Genomic DNA, 27,106 nt, shown 5'->3' on the forward strand with positions numbered 1-27,106 from the left:
CTGTGTGAATACTGACAAAAAATATTCATTTAGCACCTCTCCTATCTCTTCGGACTCCACGCACAACTTCCCACTACTGTCCTTGACCGGCCCTAATCTTACTCTAGGCATTCTTTTATTCCTGACATACCTGTAGAAAGCTTTAGGGTTTTCCTTGATCCTACCTGCTAAAGACTTCTCATGTCCCCTCCTCGCTCTCTTAGCTCTCTCTTTAGGTCCTTCTTGGCTAACTTGTAACTCTCAAGCGCCCTAACTGAGCCTTCACGCCTCATCTCTACATAAGCTTCCTTCTTCCTCTTGACAAGAGATTCAACTTCTTTAGTAAACCACGGTTCCCTCGCTCGACCACTTCCTCCCTGCCTGACAGGTACATACTTCTCAAGGACACGCAGTAGCTGTTCCTTGAACAAGCTCCACATTTCAATTGTGCCCAGCCCCTGCAGTTTCCTTCTCCATCCTATGCATCCTAAATCTTGCCTCATCGCCTCATAATTGCCTTTCCCCCAGCTATAACTCTTGCCCTGCGGTATATACCGATCCCTTTCCATCGCTAAAGTAAACGTAACCGAATTGTGGTCACTATCACCAAAGTGCTCACCTACCTCCAAATCTAACACCTGGCCTGGTTCATTACCCAGTACCAAATCCAATGTGGCCTCGCCTCTTGTTGGCCTATCTACATACTGTGTCAGGAAACCCTCCTGCACACATTGGACAAAAACTGACCCATCTGAAGTACTCGAACTATAGCATTTCCAGTCAATATTTGGAAAGTTAAAGTCCCCCATAACAACTACCCTGTTACTTTCGCTCCTATCCAGAATCATCTTTGCAATCTTTTCCTCTACATCTCTGGAACTTTTCAGAGGCCTATAGAAAACTCCCAGCACAGTGACCTCTCCTTTCCTGGTTCTAACCTCAGCCCATACTACCTCAGTAGACGAGTTGTCATCAAACGTCCTTTCTGTCCATACTGTCTTTGACTAACAATGCCACACCTCCCCCTCTTTTACCACCTTCCCTGATCTTACTGAAACATCTAAACCCCGGAACCTGCAACAACCATTCCTGTCCCTGCTCTATCCATGTCTCTGAAATGGCCACAACATTGAAGTCCCAGGTACCAACCCATGCTGCAAGTTCACCCACCTTATTCCGGATGCTCCTGGCATTGAAGTAGACACATTTCAAACCACCTTCCTGCCTGCCGGTACACTCCTGCGACCTTGAAACCTTATTTATGACCTCACTACTCTCAACCTCCTGGAGCTACAATTCAGGTTCCCATCCCCCTGTTGAATTAGTTTAAACCCTCCCGAAGAGCATTAGCAAATTTGCCCCCCAGGATATTGGTACCCCTCTGGTTCAGGTGTAGACCATCCCGTTTGTAGAGGTCCCACCTACCCCAGAATGAGCCCCAATTATCCAGGTATCTGAATCCCTCCCTCCTGCACCATCCCTGTAGCCACGTGTTCAACTGCTCTCTCTCCCTATTCCTCGCCTCGCTAGCACGTGGCACGGGTAACAAACCAGAGATAACAACTCTGTTTGTTCCAGCTCTAAGCTTCCACCCTCGCTCCTTGAATTTCTGCCTTACGTCCCCATCCCTTTTCCTACCTATGTCGTTGGTGCCTATGTGGACCACGACTTGGGGCGGCTCCCCCTCCCCCTTAAGGATCCCGAAAACACGATCCGAGACATCACGGACCCTGGCACCTGGGAGGCAACACACCAACCGCGAGTCTCTCTCGTTCCCACAGAATCTCCTATCTGTCCCCCTAACTATGGAGTCCCCAATGACTAATGCTCTCCTCCTCTTCCCCCCTTCCCCCCTTCCCTTCTGAGCAACAGGGACAGACTCTGTGCCGGAGACCTGCACCCCATGGCTTACCCCTGGTAAGTCGTCCCTTAAAGTTTGTTCAAATCACTTCAAGGTGATGTCAGGAAAATAAATCAATTTCTTCCCCTTAGCGAAGACTATTGGGTGTATTTTGAAGGAGTTTTCACAGAATGAGAGGATGTTAATAACTTTATCTGATACTATTCATGTGTTCCTGGAGTTTTTTTCTCTTGCAGTATAATATTTAGTGTGCTTGTAGTAACTAAAGCATTTTTGTTGCGCCCAATGACCTTACATAATAGTTTCTCAATGGAACTGAGAGTAGAATTACTGTGTATGTTTACCATGATGGTTATAACAAAACTGCATTGCTTCATACTATCTGAGTGACTCTGAGTAAATATTGGCATCAGCAATGATCACAACTTCAAGATGTTTCCAATTACATTTCAACAACCTGCTATTCCCTGACTGGGTGGATGTGGAGACAATGTTTCCTTTTACAGGAGAATCTAGAACTAGGGCATCACTCTTTAAAAATCAGGGGTCGTCATTTAAAACTTAAAGGTCCAGAATCCCAGAAAGTCACTTTGACAGCTGCTATCAAAGGATAAGTACATAAAATGAGTGTGAAGATGCTGAGAGGGTAAACGCCAGCTGTTTAAGGGATATGATACCCAGTGGCTACCAGGTAAATATGGAGCTGAGTGGGTAGGGGTTTAGGTGGCAGTAGATTAGGAACCAACTAGGTTGGGTGCCAAGTGGATTGAATGCCAAGTAAATGCTACCTATTCAGTCCAAGGGGACAGGTTGTCAAGGAGAGCAGGTAAGTAATGGAATCTTTAGGGTAGGTGTTGCTGGGTGGAAGGTATCAGATGTGCAGGGGGGTGTTAGAGTGTTGGGTGGTGAGGGCAGGAGAAGGTTCAAACTGGTGGAATGCCAGGAGAGTTTGTGCCTGGTCACAGGCGGGCAGGTGTTGTGTCCTGGGGGCTGGGGCATGGGGACTGGGGACTGGTACCAGGTCTAGAGGGAGTGAGGGAGTGACAGGTTCAGATGGGGAGGGGAGAAGTTGAGTCTCAAGGGATTGGATCCATGAGGGGTGTCGAGTCAGGGTCTGGGGTATAAGGGAACTGTGAAATTGGGGGTGTATGAGGTAAGTCAGGAGTGAGTTAAATAGTTACTTAGAAGTTAGACTAAGTATTTAATCATCTAACTTTGTCTGCCTAACTACTTACTTAACTGCTGTGGAACCAACTGAATTCTCCGATTTAAAGGGATAGGGTTAGGGTTAGGGTTAGGATTAGGGTTAAGGTTAGGTGAATTACTTATCGGAATCTTCAAATTGTGAGGAATTTGTTCAGAAACTGTTATGTCAGGGATTCCACAGGACCCCTGTGTACAATTCTCATCTGCAGAAACTATTATCTGGCCATCAGAAAATCTGGGCCATTAAATCCAATTTCTTGTTTCAGACAAAGGCAATAGGCTAGAAGGAGAAGTGGAGAGGAGAGTTGGGAAGAATGGTTTTCACCCAGGGGGTAATGGGAAATCTGAAACTCACTGCCTGAAAGACAGCTTCAGTCAAAAACTCTTGTTAAAGTTTAAACAGTATTTAGATATTCACTCACATTGCCATAGTCTCCAGGGCTAATGGGTCAAAAGCTGAAAAATGGGATTAGTTTAGTCAAAACAATATCAAAATACTGGAGAAACTCAGCAGGTCTGGCAGCATGTGTGGAGGGTTCTGATGAAGAGTCACTGGACTTGAAACGTTAACTCTCTCCATAGATTCTGCCAGACCTGCTGCATTTCCCAACATTTTGTTTCTGTTTCAGATTTTCAGCATCAGCAGTTCTTGGTTTATTTTAGTGAAGTCAAACCTTTGTTGACTAGTGGTGACACGAAGGGCTGAATGGCCTTCTTCTGTGCTACATACATCTGTGAGTTTAAAAGGGCAGTTCTGCAAAATGTGACTTAGGTAAATGCAATATTGGTTGTGGCATTAGCAAGATTACAGTGATTCTACTCTAGATATTTCTGGATTTATTTTTTCATTTATGAGCCTTGAAATATGATATAAAAATCAGGATAGTGGCTGCCTTATGCAGAAACCTAAGTGACCACTGCAATCTATTGATTCTAGTAAAGAATCTTTCTGTTCAGTTAGACCTGTGCACTGCTAAAATGAGGATTTCATGATTGTGATACTTAATTAATTTCGCTAAATTTAGTGAAAGACAGGAATTGATTAATCGATTAAAGTAGTGAGCTGACTATCCATTCTAGGAGGCCAGCACCAAGTTCCTCGAAAGAACCAACAGAAAAACCAACTCGAGGTAGAAGTGGATTTGAGCCTCAGACCTGTAAAATCATTACTTATCAATTCGCCTTTCACCCTATCACAGCTTTTCACTTTTGCTTTCACCCCAGCCCTTTCTTGCCCCTGTACTTGCTTAAAACTTTTGTTATCTACAGTTTTTTAAGTTCTTAATGAAAGACTATTGAATCGAATCATTAACGCCGTTTTTCTCTCTGGAGGTGCATTTCCAATATTTTCTGTCTTTTTGTTTTAGATTTCCAGCACCTGCAGTGTCTTGCTTCTGTACAAATGCTCATATGGCTTTTCCATTCTGTACTGTTGCTGTATTAATGTTGGCAAATTGTTCATCCTTACAACAACTCCTCCGATTTCTTCCTGGATGTTATTAATGAAACATCATCCTTTGAAACTCCAAATCCAGGTATCATTGATGATCTGACTTTATTGATGATTGTCTTTCAGTTATATTTTTTAACATGGCATCTAATTTAATTTTGAGGTGCAGGTTTGCGGGACACTGATGTAGTGTGTAATGGTAATGTCACTGGACAAGTAATCTAGAGCTCAAGGCTAATGCTCTGTGGGCACAAGTTCCAATCTCAAATCAAATCAAAGGCAGTCAGTGTATGGAAGTTTGCTTGTCATCATTACCAATAGTGTAGTCACTGTAATATCTAAATATTTTTATCTTTTGTTGAAGAGGTTGTGGTCACTTCTCACCAAGCCATGGATCCTAGCACAGAAAAGAATATGTTGGCCCATCATTTTCAGCAGTCTAAGTATTATTTCATGCATAGAATCCCTACAGTGTGGAAACAGGCCCTTCAGGGCAACAAGTCCACACTGACCCTCAGAGCATCCCACCCAATCTACACATCCCTGAACACTATGGACAATTTAGCTAGCCTGCATATCTTTGGACTGTGGGAGGAAACCCATGTAGAGAGGAGAAGGAGAATGTGCAAACTCCACACAGACAGTTGCCCAAGGGGGAATTGAACCCAGGTCCCTGGTGCTGTGAGGCAGCAGTACTAACCACTGAGCCACCATGCCACCCTCAACTAAATCAATGACAAACTCAAGTCCTGGTTCATGCTAAATGCTTCAAAGTTTTCAATGCAAGTAAAACATTCATATGCAACTTCTTTCTGGTATCAGGTAGGTGCAAATCTCTTTGTGTGCTTCTTGATAAGGGTGATAATTAAATTCAACAGGTAATAGCAACCATTTGAGTCCAAATGTAGTGGAGACATTGTTGATCGAATTTCTGTTGCTGCCTGTGTGTCACTGATGCACAGTCCACGTCTCACTGCAGTAACAGCAGCATAGTGGTGACAACTGCTCTCTACATTATGTTTCTTTCAATTAACTTGTGGAGGTCTTTGTTGTCAAGCACTGACTGCCGTAGTTTTTCAAAGGCTGAGCTAGCACAGCTGATCTGGTGTTGAATCTCCTCATCAATGGTGTCCTTCAGAGAGAGGTACTGGTAAACTATGGGATGTGCTCACTATTTTGCAGAATCTCTCATTCAACATGTAAGGGAGGAGCAATATTTGTCTGAACACAATTGATATGAGTTTTGTTTTAGCAATGTTCAAGCACAGGCCAAGTTTTTTTGAAGCAAATTTGAAGAGATTAAGTGTGGCTTGAAAATTTTGTACAGTAGGCAATAACGCTACAGTCATCCCTAATCACTGCTCATCCATATTTAAGGTGATCAGTTCAGTTTTGACATGGAGACGACTGAAATTAAAGAGTTTTCCATCTAGGTAGTATTTAATACTCACATTAGCTGTTCTTTGAGATGTATCTTATCCTATGTCTTATGGTCTTCTTTATAGCCATTGTCAGGTGGATGGTAAACTGCATGGGAGCCATCCCCACAGACTTGTTTGAAATTGATTTGAATTTTGAAGGCAACTGTTTCATATCTCCCTCTCAAGATAGTAACTGTGACATCAGCATGAAGTAAATGCAACTTTGTGGTAAGGTTTCTCAAATATCCAGATCTTTGGACCAAAATCCACAGAGTCCTTTGATGAATGAGCCAAAAGCTCTGATCAAATCATTGAACACAATAAAGAGTTCTTGGCATTGGTCTTGAAATTTTTCTTTAAGTTTTCTTCAATCAACAACCAAACAAATGCCAATGCCCCTTGTAGTGATTAGAACCAGGTAGACCTCATTGACTACGAGGTTCTTGATTGGGGTTGTTATCCTGGGCCAATCAGAAAGCCCTGGCTGACCAATATAACCAGCAGATTAGAATCTCCACGACTGAGGACTGACTCCAAACTGGCTGACTACAGCTGGTGTACTGTGTACTAATAAACAAAGGGCGACTTGGTGATGGGACACTGGCCCCTGTCAGTTATTTCACTGGCAATGGGAGAAAACAGGGCATGCCTGAAAAACGTTTGCGTGTAACTGTCACCTTGGAGTTGGGGGCAAACATTTCTGGCATCATGGGAAGCTTGATTCATTTCACTCCGCTGTCGAAGAATGATGGTAATGGGGGAACAGAAGGGTCATCGCAACCAAGATTAAAACCTTTTTGGACCTGGTGAGACCAGGTCACCATAGAGGACGGCATATTTCTGTGGGGAGTTGGGATAATTGTCCCGAGTAAAGGTCACCGCCAGATACTGGCCGAACTCTACCAGGGTCATCCAGGGGTTTTCAAGATGAAGACACTGGCAAGAAGCTGCATCTGGTAGCCAGGGTTGGATACTGACATAGCTGCATTGGTGGGGCTGTGCCCAGAGTGACAACAAGGACAAAAACTGCCACCAGCAGCACCCCCACATTTGTGGGAATGGCCGTGTAAACCCTGGACTCAGTTGCATGTTGACTCTGCTTTCATGGGCTCAATGTTCCTGGTCATTGTGGATGCCCATTCAAAGTGATTGGAGGTGCATTAAGTTCATTCAGCAAACTCAGGGATGACGATTGAGAAGCTGCGAACATGGTTCACGATGCATGGACTCCCAGAAGTATGGGTCATGGACAATGGGACGTCATTTCCCAGCAGGGAATTTGAGTATTTCCTAAAGTCCAATGACATTTGGCACACAAGGACAGATCCATTCCATCCATTGTCCAATTGGCTCACGAAAAGAGCGGTCCAAATATTGAAAGCAGGCTTAAAGAAGCAGCCTACAGCATCAATTGAGGCCAAACGGTCCCTGCTCCTGTTTGATTATAGCACCACCCCACCATGAAACAGCAGTAATAGCTCCAGCAGAGTTGCTGATGGGGAGAATACTCCACACCAGGTTAAACCTGATATTTCCAGACCCAGGGGTGTTGGGGGGGAGGGTGAAATGGCAGCAGGAGCACCAATGCCAGCCAGAGGCCTCCTGTAAGTAAGAGAGACAGTTTAATTCAGGGGATGAAGTTTGGTACCGGAACCATGGAAATGGCCCTGTACGGGTACAAGGCGAGGTTTACATGAGCAAAAACAAAGTTGCTGGAAAAACTCAGCAGGTCTGGCAGCATCTGTAAAGGAGAAAACAGAGTTAACGTTTCGGGTCCAGTGACCCTTCCTCAGAAGTTCTGAGGAAATCAGAAACACAAACTGAAATTGCTAGAGAAACTCAGTAGGTCTGGCAGCATCGTGGAGAGAGAAACAGAGTGAACATTTCATGTCCAGGGACCCTTTTTCAGAACAAATGCTGCTTAATTTTTCCAGTGATTTCTGTTTGTGTTATTGTTTGTATATTTCCTTGTTGAAATTAGTCACAGCGTATATTATTTATCCTTGTACTTTCAGCTGTACATTATGTGCGACAGAACCATGAAAAACCTTCACAGAAACCCACAGACCTCAGTAGTTCAAGTGTTCATGATGATAACCTTTGGTATCTTGAATGGGCTTATATATTATCAAATACCAGACACAATGCCAGAAGCTTTGCAGAAAAGGTAGGAGAAAACAGGAAGAGTTGTTGCCACAAGTTATCACATGTATGCCATTCAATATTATGAATTATGGACTTTCTGATTGGGAAACAATTTGGTGTTTTAATTCTCTAATTGATTCTATAGCTCAATGGATAAAATGTTCCAGGGCAATGGTTTGTAGGCTTCCCCTCCCCATCCACTCAGGGGATAGGTGAGATTGACTGTGTGTTTTAATCCTTTCCAGCTACATATATAATAACTTTTAACATAATGTGGCCTGACACTATTATTATGCTGTGCTGACCAAAGTGCTATCTTTACAATAAGATGAATGAAAGGCACTTTGGTTGAAAGGAAATTTGCTTACATTCCCTAGAGAAGGTACCCAAGAGAGTCATCATATTTGGTATAAAAATAATGAAAGAAATGAATCCAATATAAGAGGTAATCCTAAAATTCAGATAAAATATGGTCAGTGAGGACACCAATTTCATCTTGGATGTGTACCTTAAATATTGTCACTTGGGATATTTCCTGATTTAGTCAATTTTTTACAAGGAGCACTAATATCTAACTGATGTGTCCCATTCCCTCTGCTATGTATTTTTCAGAGCCCCTGGAGAGACGTACATGATTGAACAAGGTTTTGACTTCAGCACCTGGGGCTTCTGGCAAAATGAAGTTGCACTTCTGTGTATAATGGCAATATTGTCACTTCTAGCTTTTATACAACTTGTAAGAATTAACAAGTAGAAGATTGTTAAGTTTCTAAAGAAAACTTGGCTGCCTCTCTGGTTTACTTCATACTCTCACTACTCTGAGAAAACACACCATCTTACCATTGAAGAAATAAATTAAGTCCAAACCTACTTTAATGCAAATACTAACAGCTACTGATATTTTCCCAATACAGATGGTTACCCATGATAGCTGACCATGTTTTCATGGGATGGCAACAATTGCACACATTTTGCAGGATTTTGATTCAGTGGCCACATTGACTGAAAGTAAACTTGACAGTATAGCCACAACAATTTGAAACCAATTCTGTGTGGTAGCAATATGTTCTGTCTTGAACTGCCTTGGCTGCCCACTCTGTTAGATCTAACTTAAAGGGGTATAAGGCAAGAAACTTATAATCAAAAAGAGCAAACTTATCTCTTAACCCTTTCAGAATATCAACAATTTCCCCAGTAGGTGGATAGCCTTGCAAATGTCATGAGATAGCAGGAACTGCAGATGCTGGAGAATCTGAGATAACAAGCTGCAGAACTGGGTCCTGAAATGTCAGCTTTCCTGCTCCTCTGCTCCTCTGATGCTGCTTGGCCTGCTGTGTTCATCCAGCTCTACACTTCGTTATCTCTCTGTATCCAGTCTGTCCAGCCCTGTTAGAATTTTATGTTTCAATCAGATCACCTCTCATTCTTCTCAACTCTAGAGAATACACGCCCAATTGAACCAAACTCTCCTAATAGTCCTATCATCCACGGTACAACTTCTGTAAGTCATCCCTACTTCTGAGCTCAATGAAGGCCAATATACCATTTACCTTCCACAGTGCTTGCTGCATCTGCCTGTCTTTCATCAACTGGTGAGCAAGAACACCCAGATCCATTTGTAATTCCTCATTTCCCAATGTATCACCATGATATAATACTGTGCCTTTGTTTTTCAGACCACAGTGTATAACTTCACAACTAGCAACCTTGTACTGCATCTGCCACTTGTTTGTCCACTGAATCAACTTGTCTGAATCACCTTGGAGCCTTCTTGCATTCTCCTCACAATTCTCAATCCCTCCCAGTTTTGTGTCATCAACAAAACTGGATATATTGCATTTGGTTTCCATATCCAGGTCATTTATTTATGTATAACAGGTGGGGCCCAAAGCACAAATCTTTGTAATACTCATTCCCTGGTCATGTCATCGTCATTGTCTGGAACCAAAGAAAAAACTATTCCTACCCTCTGTTCACGTCAGTCCACCAACTATTTTCCCATGTCAATAAATTAACCTCAATCCCAGGTGTTTTAAATTTTGCTCATTAGCCTCCAATGTGGGCCTTTATCAAAAGCCTCTGAAAAACCACAAAACGTCTACTGGTTGTCCCCTGTCCATTCTACTATTCACATCCTGAAAAAACTCCAGTCGATTTGTTAGCATGATTTATCTATCATAAACCCATGCTGGCTTTGTCCAATCTCATTAATACATTCCAAATGTTAGCATGATAGACATTTGTATATTCCCCATTGCTGATGTTTGGCCTAACTGGTCTCATGATCTGTTCTCTCCCTTTTTTAAATAGTGGAGCTACATTTGCCACCCTGCAATTTTTGGGAACTGCTCCAGACTCTATAGAATTTTGGAAGATGACTACCAAAGCATTTAATAGGGTCAGTTCCTTTAGTACTTTAGTTTGTAAATTATCAGGCTCTGGTGATTTGTCAGCCTTTAACCCCATGAATTTCCTAGACACTATTTTCTAAGTAATACTGATTTCCTTCCAATCCTTCCTCTCACTAGACCCTTGGTTCCCAAACATTTGTGAGTGGTTATTTGTGGCCTCTTTTGTGAAGACAAAAATGTGTGTTCAATGTTGCTGCCAGTTATTTGTTCCCCATTATAATTTCCCTGGCTTCTGACTGCATGGATCGTACACTTATCTTTACTAATTTTTTCCTCTCAACAGGTTTGGGCTTTTTTCCCCCTGGAGTGTTGGAGACTGAGGGGTTTATAAAATCGTAAGGAGCATGAATAGCCAAAGTCTTTTTCCCTAGACAATAGGAGTTCAAAACTAGAAACCATGGATTTAACGTGAGAGGAGAAAGATTTAAAATGGACCGGAGGGGCTAACTTTTCCATGCAGAAGGCAATGCTTGTATGGAATGAGTTGCAGAGGAAGCGGTGGAGGCTGGTAAATTTAAAACATTTAAAAGGCATCTGGGTGGGTATACGAATAGGAAGGGTTTAAAGAGATGTCTGATTGGTGAGGATGAGTTGGACTGAAAGATCTGTTTCCATGCTTTATAACTCAATAACTTTAGTGGGACCACATTTGGAATATTGTGTACAGTGCTGGTCACCACACTACCAGAAGGATGTTAAGCCTTTAGAGAGGGTACAGAAATGGTTTATCAGGATGTTGTCTGGTTTGGAGGGTATTAGCTGTGAGAAGAAATTGGACAGACTTGATTTGTTTTCACTTGAGCAAAGGATGAAGGATGACCTGGTAGAAGTTTACTAAATTGAGAGGCATGTACAGAATGGATAGTCAGGGTCTTATTCCCAGGGCAGAAATGTCACCTCTGGGGGCAACATTTAAAGGTGATGTAAGAGGCAAGTCTTTTTTTACACAAAGAGTGGAATGTGCTGCTACAGGAGATGGTGGAAATGGCTACAATAGGAACATTCAAGAAGCACCTGGACAGATATATGAATAGGCAGGGAATAGGGGGATACACACTGCATGGAGGCAAAAGGTTTTTAATTTGGAAAAACATCATACATGGGCTGAATGGACTGCTTCTGTACTGTACTTTGTAAGATATCTTGGTATTGGAAACAGCGCAGAGAATGTTCACTAGTTTGATCTGGTTATGGAGAGGTTGAGTAGGCTCAGCCTGTAATCATTGGAATTTAGAAAAATGAAAAATGACTTTATTGAAACATAAGGTTCTTAGGTGGCTCGACAGGGTAGATGTTGAGAGGTTGGTGCTGCCTGTGGAAAGAGTCTAGGACCAGGAGGCATAATCTCAGAGTAAGGGGTCAACCGTTTAAGACAATGGAATTTGTTCTCTCAGAGGGTAGTGAATCTGTGGAATTCTATACAGCAGAAAGTTGGAGAAGCTAGTCAATAAGACAGATTTTCAATCAGTAAGTGATTATGGGGAAAAGGCATGAAAGTGGAGTTGAGGATTATCAGATCTGTCATGATCTCATTGAACAGTACAGAGCAGAACTGATGGGACAAAATGGCCTACTTGTGCACTTACATCTCACAATCATAGGTTGAATTAGGAAAAGAACCAAAGTCAACAGGAGGAGAAACTCAGAATAGTAAGAACTGCCAACGCTGGAGTCTGAGATAACACAGTGTAGAACTGGATGAACACAGCAGGCCAGGCAGCATCAGAGGAGCTGGAAAGCTGACGTTTTGGGTCGGGACCCATCTTCAGGATTTCTGAAGAAGGGTCCTGACCTAAAACGTCAGCTTTCCAGCTCCTCTGATGCTGCCTGGCCTAGGAGTAGAAACTATTTGCCCAATGAGTTACAAGCTGAATCCACTGCCTGAAAGCAGATTCAAGAGTAATTTTCAAGTGGGTTGTGGATCAATACTTGAAAAGGAATAAAATACGGAACTGAGGAAAGAGCAAAGGGAGTGGAACAAATTGGAGGCACTCTGGGCTGAAAGGCTTCACTCAGTGTGGTACAATGCTAACAATATGATAGATGCCATTTGTAGTATCAAAAATAAGAGGAAGTGGCAGAAACAACAAAAGGAAAAAGGTGGAGGCCACAATGAAATGGCATGGCGGGACAGAAAGACCAGTGATTGGCTCTTGACATTCATCAGAGATGGGTTTTGGTTAGGTGTTTAAGTTAATCCAAAGTTGTCTTCTTCGCTGCAACCCAACTGAACCTAAAGCTGTTCAACTAAATGTGTCAGAGGGCAACCAACTGAAAATGCACAAGAACGTGTTACCCTCCCTATGAAGGGATCAGTGTGGCTGTGGGTAAACAAAAATATTAAATCACCAGGAAATAATTCACAATCTCCCACTCATTTCACAACCTCAGGATGCCTCAAATTGACTCAGTCACTAGAGCATTTTTGAAGTATAGTCACAATTGTAATGTAGGTAAATGGGCCACGATGTTAGTTTGGGGATAAATGTCGACCATGACACAGCGAAATACTCCCCACTTTTTCTGAAAGTTGTGCTATGGGATCTTTTACATCCATCTGAGGCAGGGACTCGGTTTCAAGTCTCAGTTGAAACATGGCATCTCTGACACAACAGTGCTTCCTCACTGCACTGAATCATCAGCTCATCTCTGAAGTGGAACCTTCTGTCTAAGAGACAACCATTACTACCAAACCTCAGTTGACATTTTAAAATACACTGATGATTCTGCGGCTTTAAGAAGTGCATTCAGTTCTGGATTTTTTTTTTAAATGAAGAAAGGTTGAGACAGAGGTAGCAAGCAGCCTGCTCAAAGCCAATAAAGTTAACAGCTTGTGAGGCCTTGGGTTTTTTTTTCAATGTTGGAAAATAGAAGCAGCCTGAATGGGTGGGATCAAGTTCCCACAGAACTAGGATTTTTAGTTTCAGCTTTCAGCAGTTTCTGGGGTCTTGAAGGTGGATGCGGCAGCTCTTATTCCTCTCCCTATTACAGGTAAAAGCTGGGCTTCTCTTCCTGCTGCTAGAATTAAGTGTGAGCCTATCTATTTTACTGCATTTGCCTTTGCCAAGGGTATGTTAACGGGATGTTATTATACTGGCAAGTTAATTAGTAGAATATATATTATTCTGTTAAGTATTTTGATAGGGTTACAGTTAAGCCAATTCCCTTTTATTTTTAATTTGTCTGTATTTTACCTGTGTTGTAAATAAAGTGTGTTTTGCTTAAAGTTGAGTAGTTTGACCAATCAAATTGCATCTGGGATGCAATGCCTTACTCTTAACTTTAAAATAAGAAAATGTTAGGGTCTAGGCTATCTTCTTCATATATTTTGAAGAGGTTTGGTCTGGCCCATAACAACACTGACTACCTTACTTTCTCTGTGTTTTATTTCTAGACAAACATGAAGTGCAGTTTATGAGGTCTTGATAGCCCAGTAAACACAAATTATAAAAGGAGACAGGAAGCATTAAACACTTAGGTGAATAGACTTCCACATTGCTGATGAAACAAAAGAGGACATTTGCACAGCAAAACATTGCGTTCCTCACAGGAAATTTGCAATGACTTTATTTGAACAGGTAGGAAAAGGTTCTCATTGCCGGTAATAAGAATATATTTTTAAAAACCATTTAATATCATGATTTAGTTTTGTATTAATTAGACTTTAACTTTAAGTTTATCACAGACATATTTAAACTGAAATTTGAGATTACAGTACCTCTTTTCATGCTGAATTTCCTGAAGCTTATTTTCCAAAATAAGCATTAATAAATAGTACAACATATTTGTAATGGTGTAAAGTCGTCACTGTGTAAAATCAAGTTAATAATTTTGATGGTTTTTTTGGAAGTAGCCTAAAAATATCACATTGCCATTATGCAAAATACAGTAATTAGTTATATTTTAGGTAGGATTTAGATCTTTTGAGTACTACTGCAATATTAAGTATGCTACATGGTTGGTACTAAAAAATGAGTGAAATCAGAACAGTTTGATTGACTAATTTTAAAATGATGTTTTGAAATGAATGGAAAATATCTCTGCCTGTGTATGTCCTTCATGGCAGGGATTATTTCCAGAGCCTGTCTGCACAATGATGTATGTGCTATCACATTTGTCTCTGCGTCTATGTACATGGTGATTATGTATTAAGTATAAAATTAAATTGGAAGCTGTCTCTTTTGATTAGTATTGGAATTAGTTGTATCCATGAAAAACTGACTAGATTTAAGACTGGTTAATAATACCCAATGTTCAGCAAGCTTGAGCAAAGTACTGTGGATACTGGAGTCTGAAAAACAAACAGAATGTGCAGGAGAAATTCTGCATCTGTTGAAATGGAATAGTTAATGTTTTGAGTCCAATATGACTCTTTAGAGTCAAAATGTTAACTCTGTCTCATACAGCAAGTACGTTCTGCTTTTATGTCTCGTAGTCATGTGTGAACACTGAACAAACAGCTTGGAAACATGGTAGTAATTTTGTCCTTTTTGATGGACTGTACAGAATAATTCTTTCTTGCAGTGTGTTTGTACCCGATGTGGCGTAACATCTGATCCTCTGCCTTTTATCCAGATGGTAAACTATATTTCTACAACTGCTTTGTGGTAAGTCATTGCTTAAAAATAATTGTACTTAACTTGAGCTTCACACAGCAACTTCTGATGCAAGAAGATTCTAAAAGAACGGGAATAAAATGAATGGTGAAAAGGTTTCCTGAACAGAGTCTAGTGTTTCCTGGTGACTTACTAGCAAATCAGGCTGTATTCTGATGAAGGGTCTAGGCCCGAAACGTCAGCCTTCCTGCTCCTATAATGCTGCTTGGCCTGCTGTGTTCATCCAGCTCTACACCTGGTTATCTCAGATTTTCCAGCATCTGCAGTTCCTACTGTCTCTGTACTCTTATACAGTGTTAAGTACTGAAACCACTCACGTCGACTTCAAAAAGATTTGTACATAGGATTGGGAACAATATGTTTTTAAATATATTGTAGCCTGTTCTGCTTTATTGGAATAAGACTATTAGATAATCTGTAACCCATGCTTCAAGGTGTATAGTCACTCAAGAGAGCAACAGGAAGTAAAATATTGATGTGTTCTAAATATGGTGTAATCTCCCAAGGGAGGGAATGAAGAAAAGACAAAGGAATTGCTAAAAAAAAAAGTATAGGCCATCTTCCTTAAATATTATGACTGCTTCCCTACAGAGGAAGAGAAATTCCTGATCTTGTTATGAGTAACTGATAAGCCAGGTGAGTAGCTTTTTGGCCACGGGTGAGGTCCCAGAGAACTGGAAAATAGCTACTACTGTCCCATTGTTTAAAAAAGGTAACAGGGATAATCCAGGAAATTACAAGCCTGTGAGCCTCACATCAGTGGTAGGGAAATTAATGGAAAAGATTTTCAGGGATAAGACCTATAAGCATTTAGAAGCAAATGGACTGATTTGCAATAAACAGCATGGTCTTGTGCAGGGAAGGTTGTGCCTCACTAACTTGATCGAGTTTTTTGAGGAGCTGACGAAGATGGTTAATGAGTGATAAACAGTTGATGTTGTCGACATAGACTTCAGAAAACCCTTTGACAAGATCCTGCATGGCAGACTGGTACAGAGAGTGAAGACAGATGGTATCAGGGTGAGCTGGCAACATGGATACACAACTGGCTTAGTCACAGGAGACAAGAGTAGTGGTGGAACGATGCTTTTCAGAATGGAGGGCTGTGATTAGTAGTGTTCCACAGGGATCAGTGCTGGGGTCATCTCTGCTGTTCATGATCTGGTGGAAAACATACCTGGTCTAATTAGTAAGTTTGCGGATGATACCAAAGATTGATGGAATTGCGGATAGTGATGAGGATTATCAGAGGATACAACAGCATATAGATCACTTAGTGACATGGGCAGAAAAATGAGGTGATGCGTTTTGGAAAGTCAAGTACAGGTGTAAATTATACAGTGAGTGGCAGAATCCTTAGGAGCATTGATGTGCAGAAAGATCTGGGTGTGCACGTCCACAGATCACTGAAGGTGACAGCGCAGGTAGATAAGATGCAGGTAGTTCTCCTATAACACGATAGTTGCATTCTTGCGTGACCTCGTGCTATAGAAAATTGCCATCAAAAAAAATCACATTACAGGGAAATCATTATACCTGTACAGTAGAAAGCTCGCGTCATCCAAAAAGTGTCCACTATTCATCAATCGCATTATAGCCATTCGTGTTAATGAAACACGCGTTATAGCAGAGCTACCTGTAGGAAGAAAGGCCTGTGGCATGCTTGCCATCATTGAAAGGGGCATTGAGTATCGGGATGGACAAGTTATGCTGCAGCTTAATAGAACTTTAGTTAGGCCCCGTTTGGAATATTGCGTGCAGTTCTGGTCACCGCACTACCAGAAGGATGTGGATGCTTTGGAGAGGACACAGAAAAGGTTTACCAGGATGTTGCCTGATATGGGGGATTTTAGCTATGAAGAAATGTTGGATAGACTGGGTTTGTTTTCACTGGAACGCAGAAGGTTGAGGGGTGACCTAATAGAAGTTTCTAACATTGTGAATGGCGTGGATAGAGGGGAAAGTATGCTTTTTCCCAGGGTTGACGGGTCAATTATTAGGAGACGCAGGTTCAAGGTGCGAAGAGGGGGAAGTTTAAGAGAGATGTTTGAGGCACGTTCCTTTTCATACAAAGGATGGTAATGCCTGGAATGCACTACCAGAGGAGGTGGTCTAAGCAGACACCATAACAACATTCGAAGCGCCTGGATGAATACATGAATTGGAGGAGAATGGAGGGATATGGATCCTGCAGGTGAAGGCAGTTTTAATATGGAAGGGCAAAATGTGTTGGCACAGGCTTGGAGGGCCAAAGGGCCTGTTCCTGTGCTGTAATATTCTTTGTTCGAGCTCAAGTGACTGTAATATGATGCAGTTAAACTCCAGACAATAAAAGAAAGTGGTAATCCAGGTGCAAGTGCGTAAAATTGGAATAGGGAAAGTTTTATGAAGTTAAGCCTCCTAAGTGTAGTGGAACACAAAGTTAGCAAGATAGATTGTCGATCAGGAAAAGGAAATTGCAATGAATCTGATTAGATGGGCCTCTGCAATCAATTTGTTGAAGGAATGTGGGCATTAGTTGCTGAGCTGGCATTTGTTGCCCAACCCTAGTTGCCCTGGAGAAGGGGGTGGTAAGACTCCCTTTTGAACTGCTGCAGTCCATTTTTTTTTTTTAGTACAGATTCATCCAAAATCCTGTTGGGCAGTGATTTCCAAGATTTGACCCAGTGACACCTGAAGGAACAGCAATTATATTTCCAAGTCAAAATGATGGGTGTCTCGGAGTGGAAACGTGCAGGTGCTGGTGTTCACATATCTCTGCCCTTTCTGGTGGTACAAAGTTCTGATGGAGCGAAACTGAATTTCCAGAAGAGAGATCATTTGTGACAAGCTGAATTACATTATTTGAGGAAGTGACAGACTTTGAGACATTTAGGAAAGGTTTTTGGGTGAAGAGTTTTGCAATGAGTAGCAATTTGGATTAAAAGCTAGCTAGGCATAGAAAACTGAAGATTAGTGTTAAGAACAGCATGAGTAGTGGTGTACTAAAGCTTGTAGTTTGGGATCCCTTCTGTTCACTGATTAAGTCAATAATCTAAATATAAGGCAAGAGTAAGAGCTGCCCAAACTTGTGGTTCACAAGAGTCGACTTGATTAATCATTTTGAGATCCAAATGAAGCTGCAAAAGGGTATTTACAAAATATGGAATATGCTAGTAAACGTGAGAATAGTACATATTCATTTCAGACAATATACAATTGGAAGAGGAGAAAGTTGGATAATGTGTAAGAGCAGAGGAATTTGTTGGTTTTAGGGTGTAGAGAATTTTAAAACACCACTTCAGATGGATAAAGCCATTTTAAAGTGAGCTAAAGGTCAGAAATATTGAGTACACAAGGCAAGATGTTGTGACGAGAGCCATTCCTGTATGCAATTTGTACTAGTAAGCTAGCAATCTGAAAATAGTAACGTTCAGAGAACAGAAAGTTCCAAGGGACTGCTACGTTTCAACTTTCCAAAGCATCCGTTATATTCAGTACCGCCTCAGGGTGAAGACAGGGTTTATTGCAAGATTTTTAGTCAGTCACTCAACAATTCCAGGGTTACTGATTCATAAGTTTAGATAGATGGCTTGAAGCAGTCAGAGGTGAAGGTTGTTGCTTTCAGGCTGAATGCCAGTCAATTCTTTAGTAGCAGGGAGAAGAGGCTCCGTCCCAAAAAGAAGCTGCTGATGTTAGAACTCAAGCCTGAGGAGTTACAGGTGCAACTCAGTGTTAGGGTTAGGACTTGAACTCCTATAAGCTGTGGGGAGGCTCAGAAGACGTTGTATAACATATGGAGATAGTAGGAACTGCCAATGCTGGAGTCTGAGATAACAAGGTGTGGAGCTGGAGGAACACAGCAGGCCAGGCAGCATCAGAAGAGCAGGAAAGCTGACGTTTTGGGTCTGGACCCTTCTTCAGAAATGGGGGAGGGGAAGGGGGCTCTGAAATAGAGAGATGGGGGTCTGTGATCGAAGGTCGATAGTGGAGCAGATAGGTGGCGAGAAGATGGACAGGTCAAGGAGGCGGGGATGAAACTAGTAAAGGTGAGTGTGGGTAGGAAGTTGGGATGGGAGTTGGTTAGTGAGGAGGGAGGGGCAGATGGGTGGGAGGGAAGATGGACAAGTTAAGGAGGCGGGGATGGGGGGCACGGTGCTGGTCTTGGGATGAGGTCGGGGGTGGGGAGATTTTGAAGCTTGCAAAGTCTACATTTGAGACCATTGGGTTGTAGGGTTCCAAGGTGGAATATGAGATGCTGTTCCTCCAGTTTTCGGGTGGCACCATTGTGACACTGGAGGAGGCCCAGGATGGACATGTCGCCTCCTTGACCTGTCCGTCTTCCCACCCACCTATCCGCCCCTCCCTCCTCACTGACCAACCTCCATCCCAACTTCCTACCTACACCCACCTTTACTAGTTTCATCCCCGCCTCCTTGACCTGTCTGTCTTCTCTCCACCTATCTGCTCTACTGTCCACCTTCTGTCACCGAACACCCCCTTCTCTATTTATTTCAGAGTCCCCTCCCCTCCCACACCCCCATTTCTGAAGAAGGGTCCAGACCCTTAACGCCAGCTTTCCTGCTCTTCTGATGCTGCCTGGCCTGCTGTGTTCCTCCAGCTCCACGCCTTGTTATCTCTATTGTGTAACATATGTAGTGCAATGTAGCTTAGAGAGAAGATCTAGAAATTCTACAGTGTTTGCTTTGTGCAGCTGGGCAAGATTAGAGCTTGGAGGAATGCACAGGCAGTACCAATTTAATGAAGCTTACTGTCTATGGATAAGCTGAAACTGTACCCATGAGTAGGTGTGGGCGAGCATTTTGCAGAATCTAGAGGAGCACACTTGCAGTTTGGAGAGTGAACTGCCAGAACATGAGCTATCTTTGAGGCAATCCACAATGGAGTGATTTTTATGGGTGTTCTAAAAGTGAATCTTTGTAAAGTTTAATGCGCTTTGACAACCCACAGTGTCACTAACGCTTGGGTATTGCTGAGAAATCTGTGGGATCTGTCTTGACTGCATAAACCATTTTTTACACTCTGGGTTATGAAGACCCAATTTGTCTGTTATCCATATTTGCCTTGGGTTAATTTGAGATGTTGGAAATGTGTGGGACATGTATTGTAGATTATTACTATTCTACCTTTCTTAGTAAAGTTTATTGTTGTTTGTTCATAACTTTGAAATCTTGTAGCTTTATTAAGTACCCTGGAGCTCTCATTTTATCAAGTTTTTAAAAAAAACTAGTCCCTATCTAGATTTTAATGTGAATTTGGCAGTCTGGTCTGGAGTCATAACAATGTAATGAGAGACTGCTGTTTGTGAGTACTGTCTGCCTGTTTGGATGCCACATCACATAAAGGATGTTGAAGCAATGGAGTGTGCACAGTCTAGGTTCACAAGGGCTCTGCTGTCTTGTATTCATACAAATATGAGCAAAAACCTGCAAAATTGAGGCTACTTTTTGTTTGAGCAGAGATTAGAGGATAATTCTATATGATTAATACTACAAAGGAACAGTACAAAATAGACTTTTTTCCAATGATTGAAGGATCTAGAATTAGGGGGCATAGTATAAATTAAACAGAGATTTAGGACAGAACTGGATAACCCTGTTTCTTTACACAAGAATCATTAGCTACAGTTGAAGCCAAGCATGTTAACATCAAAGCAAATGTAAACAAGTGGTTGAAGTGGCATGGAAGTAGGGCATGCACATAGAAACTGAGATAGCAGAACCCCTTCTAGTATAAATAGTTCTGTGACATCGACATTAGTTTGTCCAGCATACAAGCTGGTCATTTCTGACAAAATCGCTTTATTGTAGCATTTGCTGCATACTGTATTCATCTTCAATAATGATGGTTAGGTCACACAAAGCTGTAACTGTAGTTCTTCATGAAATGTATAAAGGCATTTTAACATTTTATTTCATTTTAGATACAAACGATTTTGTTTGTAATATCCACTAGGAGTGGTGGAGAAAAGAATGATCAGGGATTATCTCTTTAAATCAAGAATTTTTTTTGGAGAAATGCAAAGATGGCCTGCAGTTTGAATCATCATATAATGTTTACATTGAGTGCATTGTGCAAGTATAGAGGGAAAAGAAGTGTTAATGTTTTCTAACAGATTTGAAGCACTGTGAAAGATGCCTTGGGATGAGATGGCAATCTATCTCAATTATGATTAAAATGGGTTGTGCATAATTATTTTACATATCACGTTTAGGCACTTAATTAAATTTGAATAACATGGAAAAGTCTCATACATGACAAGGCAGCAATCTTTTCAATTTAGGGGAAATACTGATTAACTTGTCAGTCCCTCTACTGTGGGTGCCCTGCAGAGTTGGGCTTTGTTGCTTTTCATGGGAACCAATTCCTCTCTGTTTTGTCCCTTTTGTGTAGTAATCAAGCAATACGTATGATGGAAAGACGTGAGAAACCAACGCCTGACATGTTTGGGGAGCTTCTGCAGAATGCAAGCACAATGGGCGATCTTAGGAACTGTCCAGTATGTGTCTATTCACTCCTTTTTCTCTGCATTTAAATGGCCTTAGATACAAGGGAATCAATTCACTTTAATGTAGTTACTTCATACCTTAAGGGATGAATGCAAAGTAATTCTCTAATACATTGATATTTGTCATGTAATGAGTTATAGTTTGAATAGCACCATGACAACATTCCGATCACTGCGCAGGTGCATGTTTGCTTGTATACAACTGTTTAAAAATCGCCTCTTGATATTTGGCTGCTCAGTCCCTACCCATTGGTTGGGGAAGATCTGCACAAGGCAGTGATCAGAATACTGCATTCCTGGCCTGGGAATATCCACGCAGCAATTCTTCAATGTCTACAACTTGCTAGCAGATTAGCTGGCAACATTTTATTTTATTTCAGAGTTTGCTTACAAATTCTGAGCGAAAGATGCAAGAAAAACTGGTTTTAAGTTATCGGGGGAAATAAAAGGACAAAGCTGAACTGAAAATAAAAAAAAAAAATGTCCTGGATATTCGTCTGTTGTATGTGTGCAGCTTAATCATTTTCATGAGTGTCTTGGACTTGATTACATGTTTCTTTCTTCCACTGCAGTATTTTTACATCTGTAAATATACCACTTTGAAACCTATTCAAGAGCCCATTTAATGCTTTGTTGATATTCTTTTATGCTAAAAATGCTTCATGGTAATTTTTATGCATTTGGAAGAAGGCTTGTGAACGTAATGGAGACTCAACGACTACAGTCCATTGCTAAATGTGAAAGGTTCAGTAGCTATAAACTATTTCTATTTCCTGACTGAAAAAGTGACCTACTCTTAATTTTATTAAGTTCATTTGAAGTGGTTTTGTAATATTAAGTCCAAATGCATGGACTATGTTTATATCATTTGTTTCATCCATCTGTATTGCTCTGTTTGTCTTTGGATAAATGACCTAATTTAAATCAACTGATCTATATTTAAAACAAAAGTGTATTCACTTTGCTCTGGAAATGGAATGTCATCCTTCCATAATAACTTTGTAAGCCATATTTTAAAATGTACTTGGAAGTGTTCATTCAAATTTTATGCACCCTGATTTCCTCCTTTCTCCTTTGTTATCCCTGTCTTCTCCAGTCTAATACCTCCCTGAAACAACTAAATGTCCAGATACATGCAGGCTGTATTTGATGTGACTTACATTTGTAAGCAGTTGTTTTGCCTTCACCTGGCTGTTCTAACGTACATTAAAGCCTGCATAAAGGCTCTGCTTCCATGCTATATCAAATGTAAGGACACAATTGGTCTCAGTCCGGTTGATTTGAGTTTCAGTACTGTTTTTGGTAGAGCTGCTGTCTCCCCAGCAACAAGACTGTTGAAGCAATAAAGCTAAAGAACAGGGCAATTTCATTGATATGGCTGAAGATTTCCCTAATTGTCATAAACATTATTTGTTTTTTTTTCATTATTCATTATCAAGCTTATGGCATAGTTAATGTTTTTCTGGTGTTTCCTGAAATTTCCTTTGCTCCATTTGGTTTTAGTTTGATAACACTTGACGTGCTGATTGGTAGAACCCTGTACATTCTGCCTGTTAATCCTGACTGTGTGCTAAAGACAATTCATTTTATGGGGGTTGGTTAAAGATCGGAACGGCAACCAGTCTAATGAATGGATGTACAGCAGCTCTTAGAATATTTTCAGATTAAACCACTGAAATTGTGTAGCTGTTTCAACACCTGCATTAGTTTGAGATGATCATATTGCCTGACCAGATCTCTGGGCATTAAGTTAGTTAAATGTTATAGAAAATAGGTGCAGGAGTAGGCCATTCAGCCTTTGAGCTTGCACCACCCCCTGAAAATGATCGAGGCTGATCATGCAATTTCAGTATTCCACTCCTGCTTTCTGTACATATTTCTTGATCCCTTTAGCCACAAGGGCCACATCCAGCTTCCTCTTGAATGAATATATCTAATGAACTGGCCCGAACAGCTTTCTGTGGTAGAGAATTCCATAGGTTCACAACTCTGTGAATGAAAACATTCTTTCTCATCTCAGCCCTGAATGACTTATTCGTTATTCTTAGAGTGTGACCCTTAGTCCTGGACTTCCCCAACACCGGACTGTTCTTCCCGCATCTAGCCTGTCCAGTCCCATCAGGATTTTATGTTTCTTTGTGATTTCCCCCGCCCGCCATCTTATTCTTCAAAATTCCAGTGAGTACAAGCCGAGTTGAACTGGTCTTTAGAATCCCTACCCTGTGGAAACAGGCCCTTCGGCCCAACAAGTCCACACCGATCCTTGGAGAATCCCACCCAGACCCATCCCCTTATAACCCACCTAATCCCTGAACGCTATGGGCAATTTAGCATGGCCAATCCACCTAACCTGCACATCTTTGGACTGTAGGAGGAAACCACGGCACCCGGAGGAAACTCACGCAGACATAGGGAGAATGTGCAAACTCCACACAGACAGTCGCCCAAGGGTGGAATTGAACCCGGGTCCCTGACGCTGTGAAGCAGCAGTGCTAACCACTGAGCCATTGTGCTGCCCCTAATGTCTTAATATCAGTCCTACCATCCTGGGAATTAGTCTGATAAATCTTTGCTGGAATCCCTCAATAGCAAGAATGACCTTCCTCAGACTGGGAAACAAAACTGCACACAATATTCAAGGTGTGGCCTCACCAAGGTCCAGTAAATTGCAGCAAGACCTTCCTATTGAGATATTCAATTCTCTAGCTGTGAAGGCCAGCGTGCCATGAGCTTTCCTCACTGCCTGCTACACCTGCATGCCAAACTCAAGACTGTTCCACCATGACCCTCTGGTCTTGTTGCACCTTATCTTTCCTAAACTGCCACCATTCAGCTAATCTGCCTTCCTATTCTTGCCACCAAAGTGGATAACCTCACATTTATCTGCATACTGCATTTGCCAAGTATTTGCCTACTTAGCCAGCCTGTCCAAGTCACCCTGCAGTCTGTTAGCATCCCTCTCACAGCACACACTGCCACCCAGCTTAGTGGCATCTGCAAATTTGGAGATATTGTACTCCATTCTTTTGTCCAAATTATTAATGTATATTGTGAACGGTTCCGGTTCTTGCACTGAACCTTGCAATATCCCACTCGTCACAGCCTGCCACTCTGAAAAGAATCTGTTTATTTCAACTCGTTGATTCCTGTCTGCCAGCCAGTTCTCTATCCACATCAGTACATTTCCTCCAATACTATGAGCTTTAATTTAGTTTACTAGTCTTTTGTGTGGGACCTTGTCAAGAGTCTTTTGAAAGTCCAGATATACAACATCCACTGATGCACCCTTGTCCGCTTTACTGGTCACATCCTCAAAAAATTCCAGAAGATTTATTAAGCACAATTTCCCTTTTGTGAATCCATGCCAACTTGAACTAATCCTGTCACCACCTTTTCCTATTGCTCAGTTATTACATTTTTAATAATTGATTCCAGCATTTTCTCCACCACTGATGTCAGGCTAACTAGCCTATAATTCCTTGTCTTCACTCCCTTTTTTAAAACGTGGGGTTACATTAGCTACCCTCCAGTCCATTGGAACTCTTCCAAAGTCTATAGAATGCTGGAAAATGATCACCAATGCATCCACTATTTCTAGGGCCCCTTGCTTAAGTAATCTGGGATGCAGAGCATCAGGCCCTGACTATCAGGTTTTAATCCCATCAATTTCCCCAATATCATTTCCTGAGTAAGGATTTCCTTCAGTTCCTTCTTCACGCTTGACCCTCTGTCCCGCAGCATTTCCAGAAGGTTATTCATGTCCTCCTTAGTGAAGTTGGATCCAAAGTATTTGTTCAACTACTAGAACATGTTCCAAAAATACATATGTCAAATTGCACATAATATCATGGGGAAGCGCAGAAGATGAACCTTGAAGTTTGTTTAGTGGGTATTGCACTGATGCTGAGCATATAATTGCTACTGACTTGTAATCGACCATTGGCAAAAGTTAATTAGAAAATGGAAAGACTCCCTTTAAAATATGTGACAACTGTGTCTGAACATGCTTGTGTATATCACCAATGAGTAATGATCTTTTATTGATCTCAGTAACCAATTCAGCAGAAACAATGCAGTATAGTTGTTAATTGTTTTATAATGAAAATTGCAAACCATTGTGCATTTTTTTTTTAAATAGATTTATTATACAAATGAAATACAATGGCATAATTGGGTGTTTTGGACTTTATAATACAAGGCTTGGATTACCACCAAACAAAAGTTCTGAGACTGCCCAGGGCATATTGTAATGATTTTTTTTGACCTTCTGTCACTATCACTAAGCTAGGACAGTGTGAGGTGGAAATAGCAAAGCATATATACAAATAAATTGTAGTATACAGTCTGTCAATTTCAGTGTTTAGTCAGGAAAAATTATTTTGCATCTTTGTAATTAGAAGCGTTTTCAATTATTTCATTACATTTGGGAAAAGTGGCAGAATATTCTATTTTAATCACGCACAAAGCTTCCATAATTTTGTTAGTAATGCAAGCTGCAGACTTTTAAAAAAAATTTATTAAAATTTGTAAGCAAACTGATCATCTGTTTGCAGAGGCTGAACAGTAAAGACTTCACCCACCAGTAGTGGGAGCCCTGAATGGGGATTAAGTGTATTGGCTGGTTGACCTATTTCCGCCTCTTTTTCACTGGGTATTAAATCTGATTACAATGCTTACTTGACTTAACCAAGGCTAAAAGTTGAACCTGGTGCTTTCCTGATCTTTGTTAACAGACTGTTGGGAAGCTTCAACTTTTCCACCTCCTCAGTGGCCCAGTAAAGGGGAGAGAATTTATTTATAACGTATACTAAGTTGTTTGGATAGTATGTCATTGTAGTAATTTTTAGTCAAATCTGAAGTAGTAACTTCAAACGGTTGTGTCCATGATAGCCATCTGACACTTATCTACTCAAATCTTGTTTTCCAGCCCTTGACCTCTAGCCTTGTATACTAATGGTGTCTCAAGTGTTAATCTAAACACTTTCTAAAGGTTGAGGGTCCTTGTCTCGACCACACTTTCAGGCAGCGAGTTCCCACCCTCTGAGTGAAACATACTTTCCTCAAAACCCCTCTAAATCTCCTGCCCTTACCTTAAATCTGTGACCCTGGCTATTGACTCTTCCAGTAAAATGAAAAATTCCTTCTGATCTGTCCTATCTATGCCCCTCAATTTGATACATCTTAATCCGATCCCCCCTCGGTCTTCTCTTGCTGCAGGGAAAACAGCCCTACCCTATCTAGTCTGTCTTCATGCTGCAGCACAGGCAAGTTCCCCTCCAAGTCACTTACCATCCTGACTTGGCAATATAGAAATATTAAAAAAAATATATAAAAATGGAAGATGGGAGGAATAGCCTTTTGACCCCTCGAGCCTGCTCTACCATTTGTTATGATCGTGGCTGATTATTGAGTTTGTGCCCTAACCTTGACATCTCCCGATGTCCCTTGATCCCTTTAGCTACAAGAGCTATATCAACCTCATCGTTGAAAACAATATTTTGGCTTCAGC

The 27,106-nt window shown here is 41.3% G+C and overlaps 1 protein-coding gene across 1 annotated transcript in view; it reads left to right on the forward strand.

The window, feature by feature from the left end:
* Window positions 1-6,562: 6,562 nt before the first annotated feature.
* LOC109930121 (inactive ubiquitin carboxyl-terminal hydrolase 54) overlaps window positions 6,563-27,106 on the forward strand; it is a 64,076-nt gene continuing 43,532 nt past the window's right edge. Inside the window, exons 1-4 of the mRNA XM_048616209.1 lie at window positions 6,563-6,668; window positions 13,960-14,051; window positions 14,998-15,080; window positions 21,483-21,588. Of these exons, the coding sequence (XP_048472166.1) occupies window positions 6,563-6,668; window positions 13,960-14,051; window positions 14,998-15,080; window positions 21,483-21,588 (387 nt within the window). The remainder of the gene's footprint in view (window positions 6,669-13,959; window positions 14,052-14,997; window positions 15,081-21,482; window positions 21,589-27,106) is intronic.

Source organism: Rhincodon typus, chromosome 34 (assembly GCF_021869965.1).
Source record: "Rhincodon typus isolate 14 chromosome 34, sRhiTyp1.1, whole genome shotgun sequence".
Classification (NCBI taxonomy): domain Eukaryota; kingdom Metazoa; phylum Chordata; class Chondrichthyes; order Orectolobiformes; family Rhincodontidae; genus Rhincodon; species Rhincodon typus.